The sequence below is a fragment of the Furipterus horrens genome, unplaced genomic scaffold (genome assembly GCF_987537825.1).
Source record: "Furipterus horrens unplaced genomic scaffold, mFurHor1.1.pri manual_scaffold_5, whole genome shotgun sequence".
NCBI classification, from domain to species: domain Eukaryota; kingdom Metazoa; phylum Chordata; class Mammalia; order Chiroptera; family Furipteridae; genus Furipterus; species Furipterus horrens.
Genome location: NW_028327175.1, coordinates 59,191,016 through 59,214,908, shown reverse-complemented (window position 1 = coordinate 59,214,908; position 23,893 = coordinate 59,191,016). Strand labels below are relative to the sequence as shown.

The window sequence follows — 23,893 nt, the reverse complement described above, 5'->3', positions numbered from 1 at the left end:
ACTACTCAGCAGAATTCTAATCCAGGATTTGCCACCAATTAAAGATTAAGAACAATTCTAGGTAATGTCTCCCAAACTTGCCTGATCATGAGTATTACCTGGAAGGTTTATTAAACAGAATCCCAAGTGATCCCCAAGTCATTAAACCTTACCACACCAGAATCTTCAGAGGTGGGCCCTGGGAAGCAGTTAGAAAACTCATCCTAGAAAGAATCTATTGGTTACCATTGCCGGAAGGACTATCCCTCGAGAAATAGCAAAATCTGCTGTCTCTAAACTTCTGTATTTTTCAAGAAACCTTTGGGTGCAGAAGTGCTATCATTAGTGAAGGTCCTGCCCTCACCGAAAAATCAGTCCTAGTTCTTGAGACAACCTTAATAATTAATTACACGACATTCTGGCCTATAAATCCATCTTCTTTAGTTTGGTTATCATGAGTCAGTTCTCCTGTACCTGGATAAGCTTCTAAATCCATTTTTTCTTCTCTTGCAGCTGAGAGGCAGTCCCTTGACTCTGGTAACTATCTGATGGGATAGTTAAGCCTAAGTGTCACTCTTTCAAATCCTTTAAGTTGATTCAACAATTGTTTTCTTTCTTTTTCACCCTGCTAAACTTCTTGAATGAAGGTTTTATTAAACCAGAGTTCCCCATTTTCTCAGCATCCAAATCTTCCTTTACTTTATGAGGGCCAATTTCACTGAGTCATTCATTCAACCAATACCGAGCATTCTGGGCATTGTGGCAGGACCGAGACAGCTTGAACAAAACTGGTCACTGCCCTCAGGCCTAAAATTTCAATGGAAGAACATAAACAAGGAAATAAGTATGCAAAATAATATCTGTTCTAGTGAGATGAATTGTGTCCCTTCCACGAGGCTGTAGAAGTCCTGATTGCCAATAACTGTGAATGTGACCCTCTTTATTTGGAAGTCAAGTCTTTGTAGATGTAATAGAATTAAGGTGAGGTCATACTGAACTAGGGTGAGCCCTCTTCCAATGATTGATATCCTTATAAAAGGGAGATCTGAACAGAAAGAGAGAGGCACACAGGGAAAACACCATGAAAGATGGAGGCAGAGATGGCAGTGCTGCATCTGCAAGCCAGGAACACCAAAGAATGCTAGGAGACACCATATAAGCTGAGAGAGGTACGGAACAGACTCTCCCTCAGATCTCCAAAAAAAACAAACAAACCCCAAAACGCTTTAATTTCAGACTTCCGGCATTCAGAACTGTGAGGGAATAAATTTCTGTTGTTTTAAGCTATCCTATTTGTGGTACCATGTTATGGCAGCCCTAGGAAATCAATACAGCTCTGAAAAAAATAATAATAGTAAGAGGATAGAGAATAACAAGGAGGTATGCTAGTGGCTTTTCATACAGGAAGGTCTCTATAGAGGAAAAATCTGAGCAGTGTGCTGGGGAAGGCCAGTAAGCCACTAGATGGAAGGATGGGGTGGAAATGATTACAGAGAGGTAACAGCAGGCACAGAGTGGGGAGCTGCAAGTTGGGAGTGTCTGAAGAACAAGGAGCCAATGCAGTTGGTGAGCAGCAAGAAGAGGCTGGTCTAGGCCATATCTTGTGGAGCCCTGTGAGAGCTGTGGTAAAGGGTTTGGCTTTTCTCTTACTTGTGATGGTCTCAAATGGTCCTCAATGGCAAAATCTACTGACCTTTTGTCTTGTTCATGCTCTTGGACTTCTGAAGTACACAGCTCATTACTGCCTCCTCTCTTTCCTAGGCTTTAGTAAAACTCCAGGTTCTTCTATCTCACTGACTTTTCTTTTTTTTTTTTTGGTCTACTTCTTTTCTTAAACCTCCTAAATATGAATTTCTTTAAGGTTCAGTCTTTTGGTCTTCTGATCTTTTTAAAATTCTTTTGTATTCAGAAAATGCACTCACTCTAGGGGTTTGAGGGCCTTTCCCATACCATTACCTCCAGCACTAACCTTTGTTCTGAGTTTCAGCCCATGTGCTTACTATCAAAAGAATATTTGGCACAGGCCAGGTGACTTGACTGGTTGAAGCATCATCCCGTACACAAAAGGGTTGAGGGTTCGAGTCCCAATCAGGGAACCGGTTTAGTCCCTGGGTAGGGTGCCTACGGAAGGCAACCAATCGATGTTTCTCTCTCTCTCCCTCCCTTCCTCTCTCGCTAAAATGAATTTAAAAAACATATCCTCAGGTGAGGGGGAAAAAAGAAATATTTGGACAGCATCTTAAAGTTAACATACTAAGATAATCTACCCTGTAAACTAGCTTGCCTTTCATGTATAAGATCCCTGTTTCTATCTATGGTATGTTATTTTCCCAGTCACCAATATTTGAAGATTTTGAGTGAGTTAGTACTGATTTCTTATTCTGTTCCACCCCTCCTATCAAATCAATCATCTAATTCTTCCTTCAAAATGCTCCTGTCTTTGTATTTATTCTACCATAATCCAGCTATGCTGATTTCCACCTCATTTAACAGCAAATTTCGTGGTTTCTCTAGTCTCTCTATTTATTCTTGCACATTATTCATAGTTCTTACTCATATTTATAAAGCCTAGTTTGATTATGCTGCTCATCTTTCCTCTTGGCTAGAGAATTAAATCCAAACTCCCTATCCAAGTATTCAGAACACTTTTAAGATGTGTTCTATCCTCCTGACTCATTATTTGGGAATCAGTTCTTGACTACCATTCTCTCTCCACTGCAACCTACTTCCTCTTCCTCCCAGAATGGCTATATCTCTTTTCACCTTAAGATCCAGTTTAAGTTGCTCAACATCCACAACAGTCATTTCATCCCAACTTGCTCTTGGAAAGATCCTGCTGGACTTTTAAATGGATTTTTAAAACTTGAGGTGAGACATATTGCAACACTCCTCAATTCCGGAAGAAATAGACATTCCCCTTTTGGGAAATGGACCTTTTCCAAAGCGAAGGAGTTTCACTTATACTTTGTTTGTTTGTTTCATCTCAATTGCATTAACAACAGAAATCTTATACCCCCCACTGTCTTCCCTCAAATTCTTGAGAACCCAGATCATGAGTTTCTTCACACATCATCTAGCTCAGGGACATGGAGAGAAGAATAGTCCTGAATGGAGTGGCTGGAAAAATTCTAACTAGGTTAGGAAAATATTCAAAAATGCTGCATGCCCACCAAAAGCTTTAGGAGTGTAGCAAAGCAGAGTACACCTGTCTTTGTATGAAGGCTAATTAGTAGATGATACAATTAAGGGTTTTCATAATCATCTTTTATACTGCTGTCTCATGGGTTTCTAATTTTTCCTGGTTGAGTATGGAGGTTAGTCAAGTTCTCAAGGGAATTTTTGAAGACTAAATGTATGTTCCAATAGCTAGGACCATCAGGGTGGAGAAAGCGACCTGGTGTCAATAGTGAGGGTGACTTATGCGGCTTGCCGGGCTACACCCAGTTATTATCCACTTTTTCTCTTCTCACAAAGTGTGGTCGCGTTTACTTTCCTTAGTTAAGCCTTCCTACCAACTTTGCTCTTTCAAGAGTGAACAAACTAACTAAAAAAAAATAATAAATAAAATAAAAAGGGTGGAGGGAGTAAAGGAAGAATATAGAATTTAATTTTTTGGAAGAAAAACCTTATCAACAACCCTTCTCCCCAAGATACAGGATGAAGTGCCTACAATGAAGAAAAGTCTGCGGCAATGATTCGTGCCTGAATCAATTACATAGACACCGGATTTGAAAATCTACCATCAGTAAGAGCATAAATTCCTTTCTAACTCACTGCAAACAGTCCCAGGAAGAGGAGACTAGGTAAGATTTTAAGAGATTTTGAAGGGATTAATGGTAAAGTTATTTCTCAAAGACCCTCAACCCAGAGGCGCTTTAATGAATCTCCACCCTGACTTCCCCCACCTTCTCCATGTGCCCCTTTAACTCCCCTCTAACCTCTCAATCTCCTCCCAAGTACTCAACTGCTTCTTCTGTTACCTGTTCACTAAGAACGGAGGCTTGGGGAAAACTGTGCAGCCGAAGCGCCGGCGGGCAAAGAACCGAACCAGAGAGAAAGCTCCAGCAATCGGGGACTCGTTCCACCACTGGAGAAGTGCGCTCCTCCCTCCACGCGGCCTCAGAGCCCAGTTCCGATCCCAACCAGTTAGCTCCGCCCACTCCCTAGCTAGGCTCCGCCCGGTGGGCAAAGAGTTTTTTAGCCCTTGGCAGGCGCCGTAGTGGGCCAACCCTCTGGGCCTGACTCTTTCTGCGCCTGCTGGAAATGCGCATCCTGGCGCGCGCTGGGTGGGCGGACCTGGTGCATCCTACACCTAGCTCTCGGCCTCTGCAGACAGAGCCCGACTTGGGGAAGTGTTGCCTCCTGAATATCATCCAGTAGGCTGCAGTGGCCCTTGTGTTCACGCCCCCTCGTGCTGCGGCTACGGAGCCTGCGATTGCTCCAGCGCCCCAGTGAGGGCAGAGCAGCCCCTGTTCTCGGCCGACAGGACGGGAGAGTGCAGAGTGTGGCTTGACGCTTTAGGCAACGTCTCCGCCCTCTTGTCTCCAAGTTCTGCGCCCCCTCCTCGCTCTGTGCCTCCTTCCTAGCTGCGGGCGGATCTCCGCACGCCTCCGCAGTGCCTTGACTCTTGACAGCCTGCAGGAGGCACACACGCCCACATCCACTCCACCCGGCTGCATCCCTGCCCAGCATGTCGGCACTAGAGTGGTACGCTCACAAGTCCCTGGGCAACGGCATCTTCTGGATTCAGGAACGCTTCTACGAATCGGGCAACCGCGCCAATATCTGGCTGGTGCGCGGCTCCGAGCAGGACGTGGTAATCGACACGGGTCTGGGGCTCCGTAGCCTTCCGGAATACCTGTATTCCTCCGGTCTCTTGCAGGACGGCGGGGCCAAAGAGGACACGGCGTGTCGGCCGTTGCTGGCCGTGGCCACCCACGTGCACTTCGACCACTCCGGCGGCCTTTACCAGTTTGACCGAGTGGCCGTGCACCATGCCGAGGCCGAGGCCCTGGCTCGCGGGGACAACTTTGAGACCGTGACCTGGCTGTCCGACAGTGAGGTGGTACGGGCGCCCAGCCCCGGCTGGAGGGCCAGGCAGTTCCGAGTGCAGGCGGTGCAGCCCACCCTCATCCTCCAGGATGGTAATGGCCCCTCACGGGCGTGCGCTTTCTCTTTAAGGGAGGGGACTGGGACGAAACTGCCTGAGGGATGCATGTTGCAGATGTGGTGACTGTAAGGGGCTTGTTTTGTCACATCGCAGGAACGCCGCTTTTGTTTCTCCCCTCCTTGAGTAAAAGCCCACTCGACCAGAGCCAAGGCTATCGCAGCCTCCCCTACAGAGACCAGCTCTGGTACCGTGTAGCAACGTTGAGTACTCTAATGAAAGCCGGCCCCACCCCCGGCCAGTTTCCTGTGTAAGGTACAGACTTGTGGCCAGAAATTTCCCATTCTTTTCCTAAACACCTGTCTGACATTTCCAGGTATTTTTCCAGCGAGAAGACTTAAAGAATGACGCCTCACGGAGTGCATGTCATGCTCTGTGCTTTTGAAACTGCTGAGTTCATCTGCTCCGTGACCATTGGCTATGAGCAATTCCCACCTGTAGGCTAAGAAAGCCATTAGAAAACAGCAGTTCCAGTCTGCTCATGCATCCTTATCTTTCAGACAGATTTCTGTTCTTTATGTTGCCTCACCAGAGAATAATCTTGATAGGGTACACAAAAAGGAGAATATGTCTTGTGTCTTGCACTATGACAGATATCTGGTCTGGTCGAAAGCAAGGCCTGAGAAAGATTAATAAGGAGGTTATTTCTGGTGATAGTGAAGTATGTGGACTAACGTGTAGGTATCCTTGAGCTTCTTTGGCTCTGTGAAAGATAGGATGCGGTTTAGAGAGAAACTAATGGAATAAAATAAGAGTAGGGACCCAGTCCTTTCAACCCCATGTATGCATTTAAATAATTGAGGTAATTAGACACAGCAGCAATATTTGTATATTAATTTTCTTTATTTTTTTGAGTACTTTTGTTGACATCATTTTTTCTCTCACAACACATTTGAAATGAAGCAGCTGACCCCTCAATTAAATGGCATGCCTAGAACACAGAGCAAGACAGCGGCAAAAGCTAGAATCTGATGCAAGACACAACAGACCAAAACATGCAGATCATACACAAATCCTACCCCATATATATATTATGATAATTCTGAGTAAAATATGAAATCTCCTTTCCATTCTATTCTTGAAACCATTTTATGACTACTTCAAATTATTAAAACGTTCTTCAATGAGGTAGAAAAATGCAGTTGCTGCAGCACAATAAGGCTCACTTTATGACTGACCAACCAATATGACAAATAATGAAATATTTTACACAAGTCATTTTGTCTTACAATTGAGATCCTGGTCACTTGAGATATAAAGAAAATAGAAAGAATGATTCCATAACTCACAACCCACCCAAAAAGGATTTTCATTAAAAATTTAAATCTAAAGATTTAAAAAAAAAAACTGGTTTAGATGGGAGTCTTATATTACCTAACAACTTGAGAAAAAAGGAAAGTACATTTAATGTAAATTTACTGTCCTTTTACATCACTGTATATTTCATGTAAATTTAACAAATTTACATAAAATGTACTTTTAATTACTATATAGTTTGGCAAAATGGATGCTTGTAGAGTTAAGATTTCCATGTATTTGATGGGTATTCAGAATAAATATTTTCTGGCATCCAGACCAAAAAAATGTTGATATTAGTATTCAAAATATATTTAAATTATCTAAATGAATAAATTACTTTTATTTACTCTTGCCCTCTACCAGCAATAGGAAATCAATAGTGAAAAAGTAAGAAGAATAACTGTTTCATAGATGAATAGTCCAAGCAGACCTGCATATCATGCCTGAGGTCACACAGCCACTTTGGAAAAGAGCTGGGACTAGAATCCAGGTTTCCTAAATACCAGTTGATGGTAGAATTATAGCCTTATAGTTATAATTAAAGCATTCTGGAGCTGCAGGTGGCCTGCAGCCACCTGTGTAGTGGCTTTGAGCCTTTGAAGGTGTGAAAGGAAAGCTTAATATTTACCAAACACTTTGAAGGTGATAATACTGTGTTAAATCAAAAGTAATTTTGTTTTTTTTTAATTAGGAGCTGAATGCCTCACCCTCTTCAGTAGTATCTGATTTCCTCTTGGGAATATTAATTTCCTGTTTCTTCTGAATGGTGTGGTCTGCTGACTTGCTCTTATCATAATCCAGATGCCTGAAAGTAGATAAAAATATTTATTTTAATAATTCATACGCAGTTACACAAATACAACAACAGCACATACCCAAACAGCATAAAGTCTTCATTGCTTTGGTTACAAACTAAGAAGCCTGAAGTCATATTTTACTACATTTCATTTAAGTGAATTGATGTTTTGGAGAAACATAAATCTGTGCACTGCATTACTAATCCAAAAGCTGTAAATGAGGCACAAGGAGGACAAGGAGAGATCATCATACAGTCATCTTTGATGGAAAAACAACTCACCCTACTACAGGTGAAATAGTAGCTTCCTGTAAGAAGATAGCAATAAACCTTATATTGATATAGCACATTCTTCTTGAATGGACACACCTTAGATTGATATAGCACATTCTTCTTGAATGGACACACATTTTGTGTATTTTTCACAATATTCAAATGATAGAAGATGTAGACATTTTGGCACCTATATGTGCATATTTAAAAACATTTCCCAGAGTCACTACCATACAGGGTGGGCTAAAGGTAGGTTTACAGTTGTTAGTATGGAAAATAAAACAATAAATAATGATACAAGAATAAACTGTTTTGTGTCCTCATAACTGTAAACCTACTTTTGTATTAGAACAGTTGTTTCAGGTGGACTTGAATCAGTTGGGGACTATAAAAAAAAGAAAAAGATTCCAGAAAGGCAGCAGATTTAATAAACACATTTAAGTTGACTCCATTCCAAAACCCCACTAAGAATACTGTGAAGGGACTGTGGTTTTCTCATTTTAAGTATAAATCCATATTGACTGAGGAACTGTTTCAGATGCTGGCGATTACTAAAGCTGATGACTGAGTTAGCAGTTTTATCCTGTTCCAGCAATAGGATAACGAGCTAATCCAGTTTGCACTGCGAGAGCCTTGAAAGGAATTAGGAATAGCTGGTACCTTAGTGGGGGCAAAGGAAAGAATGCTACTAAAATAAGTAGAATTGGTTAAAAGCCATTTAATAAGCTGTTAAACCTCTAGAACCCTTTCTAAGAGAATGCCCATGCAGTCAGTTTGTTCTCTGGAGAGAGTGAAACAGGGGTTTCTTAATTGAGGAATGCCAAGTACTATTCAGCACAGAGGTTCAGAATGGGGTGGTGTGGGGTGGTGTGGTGTGGTGTGGTGTGGTGTGTGTGTGTGTGTATATGTGTGTGTATGTCTGGGGTGTGTGTGTGTGTGTGTGTGTATTCCCTACTAGTTCTCAGACAATGAGAGCCAGGCTTCTACCCCCACCCTCCGATTCCCATAGGAAATTGAAAGAATCTTAACTGAGATGTCTGCCCAACACAGAGGAAAGACTAAGATGCTGATCTCTACAGTGAAGCCCACAGGTCACTAGGTTCCACTTATGTGTTTCAAGCAGCCTTTTCATTCCCTACTCTTAAACAGACAACCAAGTATAATGAAAAATCTGGGAAAATCCTCTAACAAGAGATCAAATACTGAAACAACATAAAGCAACTTCTGAGGGTAAGACTATCAATATCATCACGGGGCTAGAGAAGGTATTTGCATTCAAAATACCCAAGAGAAAATAGGATGCTTTTTTGAAATAAGCAACAGACCAATACACACACACACACACACACACACACGGCTCTTGGGATTTTAAACCTCTGAAACATTTACTAGAAGATCCAGAAGATAATGTTGAAAACTTACAAAAAGAGAAGACTGGCAAAATGAAAACTGAGATAGACCAGTAAAGGATTAGTTTAGAAAATCCAACATTGGAATACTAGGAACACAGATAAAGAAAGTGGAGGAAAAGAAGACATGGTAGAGAGAATTCAAGAAAATATCCAACAGCTAAGGGATGTAAATTTCCAAATTGAATGAACCCACATGGTTTCCAGAAAAATGAATAAAAACACATCCAACCCAAAGCCCATTATTGTAAAATTTCAGAATACTTCGGAATCAAGCTTCCAGCAACTTAAAAAAAAAGGTTATCTATAGTGATCATAATGGCTTTGGAGCTAGAAAAGAAGTGCTATGCCTTATTTGAATAAAATTGATTTCCAGCTAAGATTTCTACATCCATTCCACTAACAAAGTCCCAAATAGTTATTTCCTACATGCTGTTACTTAAGAATGTACTCAGACATACCTTTTTCCTATTTATTCCCTTTAAAACAAGGGAATAAACCAAGTGGAAGATATGGAATGCAGGAGATCTAAAACAAGAGAAAATCAGAATGATGACAAAGTATGACAGTCTGACTATTATAGTACCCCAGGCATAAAGGGGTCCAGAGTGGAACAGTTGAATCATTACTCTTTTGGAAGATGAGAGGATGAGAAATGTATGTGTATGGTGGTGGCAGGTGAAGAGTAAACAGTTAAAAATCCTTTCTTAGTGGAAGTGAACAGATAATACCAAAAATTTGAAAACCAAGAAATAGTAATAAATGAATGAAATCAGTATTGTTGATCTAATTGGTAAATCAGGTGACAGGGTATAAACATTATTTAAAGATAACTACATTTAGTAGAGGCAACTACCAGGAAAACAACTCTGAAAAGTGGTTGCCTCTTGGGAGCAGGATTGGATATAGAGGCAGAATGTGTCAAAACTTTTTCTTACATTTAAGACCTGGAATTTTTAAATTTGAAATATGTACATAAACTTACATATACTTATTTGGTTAAAATGAAACAAAAGTAAATGATGGGGATACCAAGAAAAGAAAGGGTATTTGAGAAGCCAAGAAAACTCTAGAATGGCTGAAATCTGGTAAGGAGGGTTGGGGTGAGGGCTTGGCGGTATAGTGTGTGTGTGTGTGTTTGTGAGTGTGTACATTTCATGGGCAGTTCTGGTTTGTGTAGAAAGCTTTTGTTGAAATTATGTAAGCATTAGAAGCATATGGAAGGCATTTATAAAGGGACAGGGTAATGGCAGATCTAATGATACTTAGCTACTTTGGCCTTAGTTGCTTGCAGTTGATATCTGTTTTGATAAGTGGCCACTTAGGTCTTTTCTGTTGCTAAATATTATGAATATCACCTAGACATAACCAAAGACCAATAAGATTCTACATTAGTAATCTTCCAGAGCATTTTCTTAGGATTAAACTTTCCTTACTCCCTTCCTTTCTATACACTTATTAAACAATTGGTCTTCAAGGGCTCTATTATTAAGTCATCTTAGCTATAATTTCTTTACCTTATCTGCCAATCATATAGTAAGTTGCAGTGGTTTGTCATTCCCCAGAAGCACCTTAAATCAGGAACAATTATCCTGTAAAGGAATCTGTCCCCTTATTACTAGAATGCTGGGAAATTAGAGTGTCTGATTCCATCTCAATGTAATTACTGGGATTCAAGACAAGACAGGACAATCCCTACTCTCACCTCTGGCTCCACTGATCTCTTTTGTGTCACTACAATTTGTTTTTCTGAAAATTTTCTGCAAATGCAAATATAGTCTTTTGTGCCTGGCTTCTTTTATTTGGCATGATGTTTTGGAGATTCATCCATGTTGTTTTATCTATTAATTCATTCCTTGCCTTGATCAGGTAGCTAGTTGGTTACAGCATCATCCCAATACACCAAGGTTTTGGATTCAGTCCCCAGTCAGGGCACATACAAGAATCAACTAATAAATGCATAAATGAGTAGAACAACAAATTGATGTGTTCTTCTCTCTAAGTCAATAATTTTTTTTAAAAATTCACTTTTTCCATTGTCTAGAAATAATCCTTTTGTGGACATAGCATATCTATTTACCATTGAAGGAAATTTTTTAAAGTATATTTTATTGATTATACTATCAGAGTTGTCCCAATTTTTTCCCCTTTGCTCCTCTCTGCCCAGTACCTCCCTTCCCTCTAGCAATCCCCTCCCTTCCTTAGTTCATGTCCATGGGTTGTGCAAGCAAGTTCTTTGGCTTCGCCATTTCCTATACTATTCTTAACTTCCCCCTGTTTATTTTGTTCCTACCAGTTATGCTTCTTGGTCCCTGCACCTTTTCCCCCATTTTTCTCCTTTCCCCTCCCTACTGACAACCCTTCATATGATCTCCATATCTGTGGTTCTGTTCCTGTTGTAGTTTCATTAGTTAGTTTGTTTTTAGATTCATTTGTTGATACTTATTAGTTTGCTGTCATTTTATTGTTCATAGTTTTTATCTTCTTTTTCTTAAATGTGTCCCTTTAACATTTCATCTAATAACGGGTTGATGATGATGAACTCCTTTAGCTTTACCTTGCCTGGGAAGCACTTTATCTGCCCTTCCATTCTAAATGATAGCTTTGCTGGATAGAGTAATCTTGGTTGTAGGTCCTTGCTTTTCATCCCTTTGAATACTTCCTTTTTTAAAAATTAATTAATTAATTAATTTGTTTATTTTTAGAGAAAGAGGAAAGGAGAAAGAGAGGGAGAGAAACATCACTGTGTGCTTGCCTCTCTCTTGCATCCCCAACTGGGGACCTGATGTGCAGCCTAGTCATGTGCCCTGACTGGGAATTGAATCAGCGACACTTAGCTCGCAGGCCGACGCTCAATCCACTGAGCCACAGCAGCCAGGGCTCCTCTGAATACTTCTTTGCCAGTCCCTTCTTGTCTGCAAAGTTTCTTTTGAGAAGTCAGCTGATATGCTTATGGGAACTCCTTTGTAGATAACACTCCTCTCTTGCTGCTTTTAAGATTCTCTCTTTATCTTGAACCTTTGGCATTTTAATTATTATGTGTCTTGGTGTGGTCCTCTTTGGGTCTAGCTTGTTTGGGATTTTCTGTGCTTCCTGAGCTTGTATGTCTATTTCCTTCATGAAATTAAGGAAGTTTTCCTTCATTATTTTTTCACATAACTTTGCAATTTCTTGCTCTTCCTCTTCTCTTTCTGGCATCCCTATGATTCGGATGTTGGTACGTTTAAAGTTGTCCCATAGGTTCCTAATCCTCTCTTCATTTTTTTCAATTCTTGCTTTTTCATTCTGTACTGTTGACTGTCTGTTTCTTCCTTATGTTCCAAATCATTGAATTGAACCCTGGTTTCCTTCCCTTCACCATTGGTTTTGTGTGGATTTTCCTTCATCTCATTTAGCATAGCCTTCACTTCTTCCCTTATGCATTTGTCATGCTTAAACATATCTGTCAAGTCTGTGAGCATCTTTATCACCAGTGTTTTGAGCTCTGTATCTGTTAGGTTGGCTATCTCCTCATCACTTGTTCTCCCACTGGAGCCTTGATCTGCTCTCTCTTTTGGGCTATACTTCTCTGTCTCAACTTGAAAGCCTCCTGTTTGCCTCTGTATCTTAAGTAGAGTTGTCACACCTGTTTGGATGAGTCTTGCTTCTTTATATCTTTGTTTGTTGGACTTCCATGCAGTTCAATTTTCTGGTAGTTCTGGTTGTTTTTTGTTTTGAGATAGATGTAACCCTTTTTATGGTTGTGGAAGGAGGCAAAGTGTGTCTACCTACACCTCCATCTTGGCCAGAAGTTGAAGGAAATTTGAAACTTTCTAGTCTGGGACTGTTATGAATAATGCTGCCAAAAACATTTGCATATAACTCTTTGTGTGGGTATATGTTTTTGTTTCCCTTGGTAGATACATAGGAATAGAATATATGTTAATATAATTAATATATGTTAATTTTAAGACAGTGCTGAACTGTTTTTCTAAAGTAGTTATATCGTTTTACATTCTGAACTGCATTGTATAAGGGTTACAGTTTCTCCAAGTCTTTGTCAACACTTGATTTTATCACCTGTTTTGATTTTAGCCATTCTAGTAAGTGTGTAGTGGTATTTCATTGTGGTTTAATTTGCCTTTCCCTAATGACTGATGATGTTGAACATCTTTTCAGGAACTTATTTGCTATTCAAATATCTTCTTTGTTAAAAGGGTCTATTAAAATCTTTTCTCCTTTTTAAAAAATTGAGGTTTTTTTTCTTATTATAACAAGTGTAAGAGTTCTTTATACATTGTGAATTCAAGTCCTTTATCAAATATGCAATTTGTATTTTTCTCTTAGTGTGTTGTGTGGCTTGTCTTTTTATTGTTTTAATAGCTTTATAACTTGGATAAAGACCAATTTCATCCAAGTTATAAAGCAAGAAACTTTATACTTGGATGAATACCAGTTATTTATCCTTATGTTTTGTGTTTTTGTGTGTGTCTTATATAAGAGCTCCGTGTCTAGCCAAAGATCAGAAAGATTTTTTTTCTAGAAGCTGTCACATTTTGGTTTATGATCCATTGAATTAATTTTTGTTAATATTGTCAAGTAAGGGTTAATAGCTTCTGTTTTGCTTGTTTGTTTGCATGTGCCCCAGGCCAGTTTGTTGAAGACTATCCTTTTACCCACTGAATTATCTTGGTTGACACCTTCGTCAAAAATCCATTGACCATATATCTAAGTGTCCCTTTTTTGGACTCTATTCTCTTCCACTGATTTTGTATATCATACAGCCAGGACCAGACAGTCTTGATCATTGTAACTGTATTATAATTTTGTAAATTAGGCAGTGTAAGTCTTTCAACTTTGCACGTCTTTTTCAAAATTGTTTTGGCTGTTCTAGATCATTTGCATTTCTATATAAATTCTAGAGTCATATTTTAAATTTCTACAAAAAAAAGCATATCAAGATTTTGGTTGAAATGCTGTTGAATCTATAGATCTACACTGACTATTACACAGGCCACTGGTCACATGTGACTAAATGCAAATTCAAATTAATTAAGATTGATTAAAACTAAAATTTTTGTTCCTTAGTTATAATAGCCTTATTTCAAGTGCCACTAGCTACATGTAGCTAGTAGCTACCATATAGGACAGTGTTGATATAAAATATTTTGATAATCTCAGACATTTTATTAGATATTACACCTATAGAAAAAAAAATTGAACTTAATTACCATCTCAACAATTTTGAGTCTTTCAGTCAGTGGACATAGAATATCTCTCCTTTGGGTCTTCTTTAATTTCTCTTGATAGTGTTACAGTTTTCAGTGTTCAGATAAAACATCTTTTAGCCTCTCTTTTTGGTATATATACATTTACAATTTTTAATGTATTGACCTAATATGTATCTTCATATAATGTGCCTCTTTTCTCTGGTAAAAACCCCTAATATAGCCATTCCTGTTTTCTTATAATTAATATTTATATGTTACATATAACTTTTTCAATTTATTTTTGTCTTTGACCTTATAGTTCCTTTTATATGGACTGACATATGTCTTGCTTTTTAAAATCTAGTCTGACAATCTCTACTTTTGATTAGAGTATTTAATGCCACTCATATTTAAAGTAATTATTGATATAGTGGTATTTAGGTCTGCCAATCTGTTTACTATGTCTCATTTCTTGATAATTCCTTTGTTCTTTCTTTATGTTTAACAAATCCTGATTATTATGCTTGAATTCCTCTATTAACTTTGTATCTGTATTCCTTTGATTTTTTTTCTGCATATTTGCACTAGAGATAACAGTATGAAACTTTTAACTTACAATGATTTACCTAGGTTCAGTATGAAACTTTTAATTTATGATGATTTACATAGGTTAGTACTTATTTAAACCCAGCAAAATAGCAATTTTGTACTCATATTGCTCAGTTTCCTCCACTGTCAAATAACTGAGAAGAGTATGAAATTTTACCCTACTTGCAAGTTACTAAGTTAGTCTGCCACAGTTTATTGGATTCTGACAAAAGACATGAGGTTCTTGGGTTAGACACTAAGGGCAGTTTATTACCCTGACAGCAATAGCAGCTGCCAGAGCATCATTATTTGTACCAATTCCTCAAGTCTTAGTTCCCACAGGGTAACAAAACACACAAGAGGCAAAAATATAATTCTGTTCACTAAAACAGCATTCGTGAACAGTGTCACCAGGATACTGGTACCATGATGTTTTAAAACATAAAAGTTTTGTGGCTGAATAAGTTTGAGGAAGTGTACAACAATATCTCCCTTATATACGAGGTCTGTGCAGAAAGTATCCAGCCATGTAATATGAAAAATAGAGACATTTATTTAATAAGATACAAGAAACATATGAAGGACAATGATGCCTCACCCCCTTCAAAGTAGGCACCTTGGAACCTCACACAGTTCTCCCAGTGTCTCTTCCACTGCTCAAAACACTGCAAAATCTTTTGTTGGAATTGCCATCAGCTGTCCCATTGTATTTTCCTAAATCTCATCAATGGTCTGAAATCTCTTCCCTTTCAAAGGTGATTTTAGTTTGGGGAAAAGCCAGAAGTCACAGGACACTAAATCTGGGCTCTAGGGATGTTGAGTCACCTGGGTGATACGATGTTTCACCAAAAAACTCTACACGAGATGTGATGCATGAGTGGGTGTATTGTTGTGAGGAAGCTGCCAGTCTTCAGTTGCCCATAGCTGGGGCCTTCTGAATCATCCAAATAGTTTCCATGGAGGAATGTTCAAGCTTAATGCAAAATCTGATGCAGATTCATTGCTTTACTCATTCAGTTATTTTGAATGTGACAGCCACACAGTACACATACACGCTCACTCAAAGGTTTCTGCAGCACCCACTGACTAGTACAGTGAAGTCATCATTGTTCGTGTATGTCCATTCCAGTCTACTCTCCTTGGCTGCCAAGTTACATTGATGTTGCACAAACCATTCTCATTATGTTAACAATGGCTGGACTTTTTCCGGATAGACCTCAGTGTATATTAGCATACTAAAAGCTCTAAGAAGCCTTTCAGAAAGAAAGCTGCATAATTTTCTTTGAAGAGTTTCCCAAATTATTTGACCACAGAATCTTCTTTTCTTCTTCATCATAACAATCTGCAGAAATAGTGTTCCATATTACTCACTTTGGCAAACACTGGTCTAGCAAGTGATACAGGCAACTTATTTTTAAATCATCACTAAGAAATGTATTTTTCACAAAAAAGGAAGAAAAGGAATATGATATTTTAATAATAAAAGTAAAATATGATGTCATCCTTCCCAACCTCTTTGAAACCATTTAATGTTCTTCTATTCTTTAAGTAATTGAAGTCATATATGCAAAATGTTTATCTGTAAACTCTGTTTCCATTTGTAGGGGATGTAATCAACCTTGGTGACAGACAGCTCACTGTTATGCACATGCCCGGTCACTCCAGGGGCAGTATTTGCTTACATGACAAAGACCGAAAGATTCTCTTCAGTGGAGACGTTGTGTATGATGGATCACTGATTGATTGGCTCCCATACAGCAGGATAAGCGACTATGTTGGAACCTGTGAACGGCTAATAGAACTTGTGGACAGAGGTCTGGTAGAGAAGGTGCTTCCTGGGCACTTTAATACCTTTGGTGCTGAAAGGCTTTTTCGATTGGCTTCTAACTATATTGCAAAAGCTGGAATATGTCACAAAGTTTCTACTTTTGCCATGCGATCTCTTGCTAGTTTAGCCCTACGTGTAACAAATTCTAGGACCTCACCCTAGTACCTATACTGATAACTTATTTAGATTAATTCTATAATTCAATTCATTTTGTGCTGGTTAAATTTATTAATGGTGATCATTTCAAAAAGTACTATTATACTGCTGTTGTATATTAGAGAAAAAAGGTTGAGGATGAATAAGCCAGAAAAAGAAAGTTCTTAGTTTAATTTTTTTCTTTCTTCCAAATAATAAACTTAAGATTATAATTTTCCAAAGCTGTCATCTTGTAATATTTGCTCTAGAAGTGATATTAAAGTATATGGGGAAGCAAGGAGGCATTTTATAGCAAGAGAACTGTCTTTGCCTCCCATTTGTCTCATTTTATTTCCTAGATAACCTAGAAAAAAAGGCATAAAGAGTATTATGTTTATACTCTAAACTTGATATTTTTAGTATATTACTTAAAGGTTCTTGGGTTTAAAATATATTAGAACTTCATACAACCAGATAAGCTAAGATTTAGTATGACAGCTAAAACAATCCATTGTTATGCTACAGAATTTTTATGCTTCATATTATTTATTCTTAATGTAATTATTGCCTACATTTATATGTTGTATAATTTTACTTACAAAAGTACAATGAATTTTGTTTTATTGCAAAGCTTTAACTGTAAATTGCAGAGTGCTTCAGTAAGCTATTATATATTGTTGTTTGTTATTATGTATGTATTATTTTCAATCATAAAAGTGAAATTCAAATGTCTGTAATCTAACAACAAATTGTCAGATTTCTCAAAAGGACACTGTCAGGCAAACCTGAAAAATATACACATTGAGAATAATTTTTATTATATACTATTTTAATATTAACAGCTATTATAAACATAATTTTTCTTGTGAAACAGCAGCTTCAGTATGTGTCATATTTTATAGTATCAAAACAGCTATGGAGATCTACAACATCCTGATTCAGATCATTCTTTTACTTAACATAGCACACATATGGACCACAAAAGGCTTATCAAATTAATTGCAAATTGTGCATTAGCTATTGACTTACATGAATTGCCTTTTTAATCCTGATTCACAACACCTATTCCTGTTCAGTATTCTTTGTCTTGAATAAAACGAAGTCTACATTTGTAAAATTGTAGGAAAGATTTTACCACTATTTAGTAAAATGTTTTGGTTTGGTGCTCTTAATAATTTATTTTAAAAACCTTTGGAATATTTCATAAAGGTTTTTCAGAAAGTTTTTTCACTGCCTTTTTATTATTGACATATTAAAGGCGAAACTGAAAAAGTTTTGAAGATCAGATTTTTAGTTTTCAGATTTCTGAAAAACTATGAAACTTTTTCTACCCTAAACCCACCCCACGTTCTTTAGTCTTTTATTCGCTCAACAGACACATGCATACATCCACATGCATACACACAGTCACACGCATACATGCACAACATTGTGCTAACCACTGTGGAAGCTTAAAAAGTCAGAGACTACATCCTAGCTGGAAGTAGAAGGCAAACAGAATGTGAATAATATTATATGCAGATTAAAGTTGATACAAATTACACATGAGTGTCAAGGATATAAATGGGTGGATGTGATATTTGGTTAGGGAAAAATTCCTGTAGGAGGGGTTTTTGAGTCAGATTTGGAAGGATGATTTGTTAGGTGGTCGGGGTGGGAAACAAAAAGTTCCAAGATAGGGATGGAAGCATTGCTGTCTAGAATAAGCTAGTCCCTTTGACAGTTTAAATCTAATATTCAGGAATCTTAGATGTTCCAAACACCAAGTATTTAGCATAAGAAAGATGAGTTTGTGATTGTGTATGTAAGAATCATCCTTAATGACAGATAAGCTGTACTGCCATATGCAATCAAATGAACCTTTACTTAAAATCAGTTAAGGAGGCCGTGATTGTTCAAATGTAAGAATATCAAGGGCATTTCTCTGTGATATTCATTCAAGGCAGTAGTTCTGTTTCAGTTGATAGTGCAACATCAAGAATATAAAGTTGGTTCAGGGCAACTACAAACAATCACTTAATGAGCCTTAAATATAGCCATTATTTTTATATCAGTAGCACAAAAGAAAACCAAAGTCCTTAACCATTGACCATTTATCATACTTTTCTTTTAAAAATCAGGGTATAGTAGGCATTAATTTTTATTGAGAAATATTTAAACTTGATGAAGGCTTTATTTTGTAAAAGTGCAATTTTTCAAAACATATTGATTTTACTTTTAATTTTTTTCAGCTTTTAAATTGTACCAAAACTTAAGACTGTGATATTTTATTATTTCTTTAATATGAATATATTGGGGAAAGCATCTAGCATTCATTTAGTGCTCACGCTATGAATTTTAAAATGTGCATTAGTTAATTTAATCTTGGCCCAGCGCCAAAAAGTAATTGACCAGCCTCATACAACACATCTTTGGACAAAGCTGGTAATTGAACGCAGTCTGCCCACCTCTAAAATTGTGTTCTTTCTCTTATACCTGCACAATAACATAAAATCGGCAAAATGTATTTTTACTTTCTAAGATGCCACATGTGCCAAGAATAAATTAAGTGATGTTAAAGCATAATAATTGCATATTTAAAAAAAAAAGCTTTAAAAATTATATATCACCCTGACAGTGACCCTTATTGTAATTTATGTTTTTGGAAATGATAGCATGTAAGTATAATTCAAAGTTGTCAAAATATAAGACATTTAGAAATAATTTTTATTGTTTTATTGTTAATAATTGAATCTTTAAAATTTACTTCCTTATTTAGTGTTCCCTTTTAACTGAAGTCTAAACAAAAACCTTGTATGTTATGCTGATAGAGGTAAATAAATGATTATGTGTAGTTGTTCTTATATGGATAGTAATATGAATTTGACATGCACAAGTTGTTCTTATAATTTTCAGGTAAATGTAAATAAACATTTGTGTGATAAATATTAAAGTGGACATTCTATTTCATCTCTAATTGGTATTTTTCATGATCCTAACAAATTCCCATTTAATGTTTTGCAAGGATATTTCCTATATTAAGTGCAGTTTTGAAAAGCTGACAATAAATAAGATGTAAAATCCATGGGAAAGAATAGAGAATCAAGAAACCAAAAATACCCAAATAAGCCTTCAGTAGTTAATAAATATGAATTTCAAATCAATGGATAAATATGGACTATTCAATAAGAAAAAGATAAACTACTGTAGGGGATGGAAGGATATTTTCTTTACCCTCTTAGGTGCTGTGACTGGATCTGACAAACTTACATAAGACATTAACAGGAGCAAAACATACAATTTTATTTATTTATTTATTTATTTATCTATCTGTTTATTTATGAATGAATGAGGGAGAGATATGGGGAAAAGTAGGGAGAAAGAGAGGGAGAGAAACATAGATATGAGAGAGAAACATAGATCAGTTGCCTCTAGTACGAGCCTGACCCAGGACCAACCTACAACCTAGGCCTGTGTCTAGGTCTGTGCCCTTGACAGGGAATCGAACCATCAGCCTTTTGCTTTGTGGAATGATTCCCAACCAATTGAGCCACCCCAGTCAGGGCTACAGATTCTTTTTTTTATATTAATATTTTTATATGTACATGGAGGTCTTCATATATGAGAAATGAAAACCCAAAGCAGGCTTGAGAACTTATATATCATTTTAACAAAGAATGATAAATTGTGAAGACTGACATGACAGAAAAGGGGCTTTAGGATAGGGTTTATAAATTGTGGGAAAGTCACTAGGAAATATTTGGGGATAACTAAACATAAGTCTTATTTTAATGTTTGTTTATGTAGATTAATCTTTTTTATTACTGGATTTTTTTTCTTTTTATTGTTGTTATATTACAGTTGTCCTAATTTTTCCCCTGTTGCTCTCCACTGTTTCCAGTAATAAGAATGCTCTCCACTTCCTGTTCTAGGGAGGGCATCTTTCTCATGGGAAATTTTATGCCCTGTGTTAGGGAGGAGGGAGGTCAATTGCTTTCAGTTCAATCAATATGTCAAAATGGGATAGTTTGGGTGGTGTATTCTAATCCCCTTCACTACTCATTAGAAAAATGGGTAAATTATATGAACAGGTTATTTGTAGAAGAGGAAACACAGGGCCAATAAACAATTATACTGACCCTCAGTAGTAATCAGGGAAATGCAAATTTGAATAATGAGATAGTTTAACCAGATTTGGAAATTTTGAGAATATGGAATGTTGGCGAGGGTAAATGGATATTATTTTTTGCTGTGCTGCTAGGAGTGTAGTGTCCCAACCATTCGCAGGGGTGTGTGGGGCAGGGGCAATAGACTCAAAAGAACAGCAAGAATGATAAAGGAGACAACATCAACATTTTGAACACAGAAAACTGATTTGGCAAACCCCAAAAAGCTGAAAACAGCAATGAGGAAAGCGAAGAAGCAAGCTTATTACCACAAAATCCCCCTTAAAAGACTTAGAAATTGATAGTACCAGGTACCTCTAAAGCTGGGGTCAAAGTCTTTTTGAGTCAAATTATGTTTATAATTTTGATTACCAAATCCCTCCCTAATTCTATACTACCAAGCAATTTACTGTCCCCATCTTGGAGAAGACTGGAGACTAATTTAGATTTACCATGAAATTAAGTAATTTTTAGCTTCAAGGCCTAGTGTTACAGGGGGGATCTTGGCATATCTCCGGGCAGAGGGGAGGGACCCCCGAGCATGGGTTAAGTGCCAGAGGAGGCTGGACAAAAACTGTGTGATAGATTTCTTATACTCCCCACCGCAAGGGTAAACAAACCAGCCCAGTGTGCCAGAGTATGTTGTCCCAGCTACTGAGCAGTAGGGCACAACACAGCAGGAAAAAGCTTGCACAGAATATGCTTGGGCTTTGAAAAGGTCACAACATAGGGCATAACACACGTGCCTTGGAGGTTAACATGGTGATGAGAGGAGGAGCAGAGATGCTTCATGGGCTGACGAATGTGGTGGATGCTAGCCTGGCTTGGCTGGGAAGCTAGATGCTTCTGCAATAGAATTTTGGGCCTGAAGGAGGCAGAGACTAAAGCTTCTGGTTTCCACTGCTTGCCCAGTTGGGGGCAGAGCCTTAGGGGCCAGCGGGCTGGTGGAGACCATGTGGTCTGGCAGAGTTCCCACACCCCTTCAAGTGTGGGAAGCAGAGGCAGTGCAGGTGACTGACTCTGCACTTTGTGGTCCTGCTCTTTGGGGAGTACGGCCAGAGGGATGGGGCACAGGCACTGGGCAAGTGGGCAGCATGTGGAAGAAAGGGTGGGTGCAGTGAATAGGATGCCTGAAGCTGGACTGACTGGGAACCATCCAAGCTGCCTGTGTTTCCCAAAGGATAGTATTTTTAAATGATAAAAGGAAGTCTGGGTGCAGCCTAGGGCTGATCTGGCCTGGAAAAGCAAGCAGGATTATTTTTCTTTGGAGGTTTTAAGGAAATGGATTCTCAGGCAGAAGACTGCCACTCTTCCAAAATTATGTAGCTTTTGTATAAACGACTCCTTTCCTTTCTCACCAAACCTATGCCTCCAGAGTTTGCCTGCGTTCCATGGCAGGAAGCCAGGTCCCATTTTTGTTCGGTAGCACTAGCACTTGCTGGGCCCTCTTCCAAAGCCCTGGGAGGGGGCCCAAGAAATGTATTTAAATGGTTATTTTAATTTGCAAAATGAAGATACTATTTATTCTTTCTCTTAAAGCCCTAAATTGCATAAATTTCAGGCCTCACAAAACTGGAATATGTTGCTGACTAGAGGACTATTATGTGGAGATGGTAAAACAGGATTTGTAGTCAGAGAAAACCAGACCTTGTTAAGCTTGGGTCCTACATCCAAAAAAGAGGGATTAAGCAGCGGTTTATGTACAGTGAAAGACTATATACTAAGTGTTCATATTTCCAGATGCCTCCAACCTAGCTCAAAGAGTGCTGGCAGCTAGGCTTATATATACCCTCAGGCAAGAGACTGAAAAAGTTTTTTTTTTTTTTTAAAGTTTTGACTCCCAAAAGACAAGACTTTAAAATCTTCCATTCTTAAGTTTAAATATAGGGTGAGGGGAAAGCAGGTTTACAGTTGTTCATATGGAAAATAATACAATAATTAATAAATAATAATACAAGAATAAACTTTTGCATACTCAAAACTATAAGCCTACTTTTGTCTCACTTTGTATATACACCAAATGCAGCATCTTATAGAAACAAACAAAAAAACAAAACAAAATAAATGGAAATGAATGGAAAATCCACTTAAAGCAGTGCTATAATTTTTAAAATTAGCAAGCTATAAAAGTAACATTAAAAACTATAATAGTCTTTACCAAAGAAGATATTCAGATGGCAAATAAGCATATGAAAAGATACTCCATATCATATGTCATCAGGAAAATACAAGTCAAAACAATGAGATAACACTACCTGCCAACTGCTATCAAGCATAGGAAATCTTAGACATTGCTAGTGGTAGTACAAAATGGTACAGCCATTTTCAAAGACAGTTGGCAAGTTCTTTAAAAACTTACCATACTGTTACCATATCTCAATGAAAGAAATGCTCAAACCTGTAGAGAATATTTACTAGTTTATTTAAGCCAAACTGATGATAATTGCTGGAAAAGCAAAATCTCAATAGATTAAGAAAATGTTCTAAGAAATGGCAGTTTTCCACTTATTTTATACATCTGAATCAAAGGAAAAGTTGGAAGAGGGTTATGTGAAATCCATTGGTGATAGTTTAGAGAGGCAGGAGAAAGCAAAGCGGAGAAATCTCTGAGATTTGGGCAAAAAAGTAAAAAACTAACAACTTCTTTTGCATTGGTGGGTGTTGGACAGTTAACAAATTTATAGCACACAGAGATAGTATGCTGGATAACAGGATAACAATGAGGGGTTCTGTGGTCTCACTGTGATGCAGTGAGTGTGCCCTGAAGGGTCTGGAAAAAAATTACCGACATTCCAAGGGTATGTTATGGTAGATGCAAAAAGACAATAAACAGTCTCAGTTAAGGTAAAGACTGACCCTTGCCAAGGAAGATACAAGCCTAGGAAATGACCACCGAGCATGACTCCCTTTTAGTTAGAAAGTTTTAATTTCAAACCATCCTATGTGGCTACTTTCATCCCTGACTTTGTAAGGCCTTCTCTGAGCTTGTCAGGTTTAGTATGTGGCCCCTTTTTGGTCCACAGAGATGAACGTTGGAATTTACCCAAATGAATTAAAAACTTACGTCCATATAAAAAATTTGCAC

At 37.9% G+C, this 23,893-nt stretch overlaps 2 protein-coding genes across 4 annotated transcripts in view; one reads left to right on the top strand and one right to left on the bottom strand.

The window, feature by feature from the left end:
- POLR3G (RNA polymerase III subunit G) overlaps nt 1-4,103 on the bottom strand; it is a 35,305-nt gene extending 31,202 nt beyond the window's left edge. For all 3 annotated transcript variants that reach the window (XM_090276479.1, XM_090276482.1, XM_090276480.1), the window contains exon 1: nt 3,960-4,103. The gene's annotated coding sequence lies outside the window, so the exon portion shown is untranslated. The remainder of the gene's footprint in view (nt 1-3,959) is intronic.
- Nucleotides 4,104-4,269: 166 nt separating this feature from the next.
- Nucleotides 4,270-16,883, top strand: MBLAC2 (metallo-beta-lactamase domain containing 2). The gene is made up of 2 exons (XM_090278997.1): nt 4,270-5,123; nt 16,305-16,883. The coding sequence occupies exons 1-2, from the start codon at nt 4,670-4,672 to the stop codon at nt 16,688-16,690; spliced, it is 840 nt and encodes a 279-aa protein (XP_090135123.1). The 5' UTR covers nt 4,270-4,669; the 3' UTR covers nt 16,691-16,883.
- The last annotated feature ends 7,010 nt before the right edge of the window (nt 16,884-23,893 follow it).

Coding starts and splice junctions, on each gene's coding strand:
- MBLAC2 (XM_090278997.1), top strand. CDS start 4,670: ATGTCGGCACTAGAGTGGTACGCTCACAAGTCCCTGGGCAACGGCATC. Junction 5,124..16,304: donor CACCCTCATCCTCCAGGATG/GTAATGGCCCCT, acceptor TTCCATTTGTAG/GGGATGTAATCAACCTTGGT.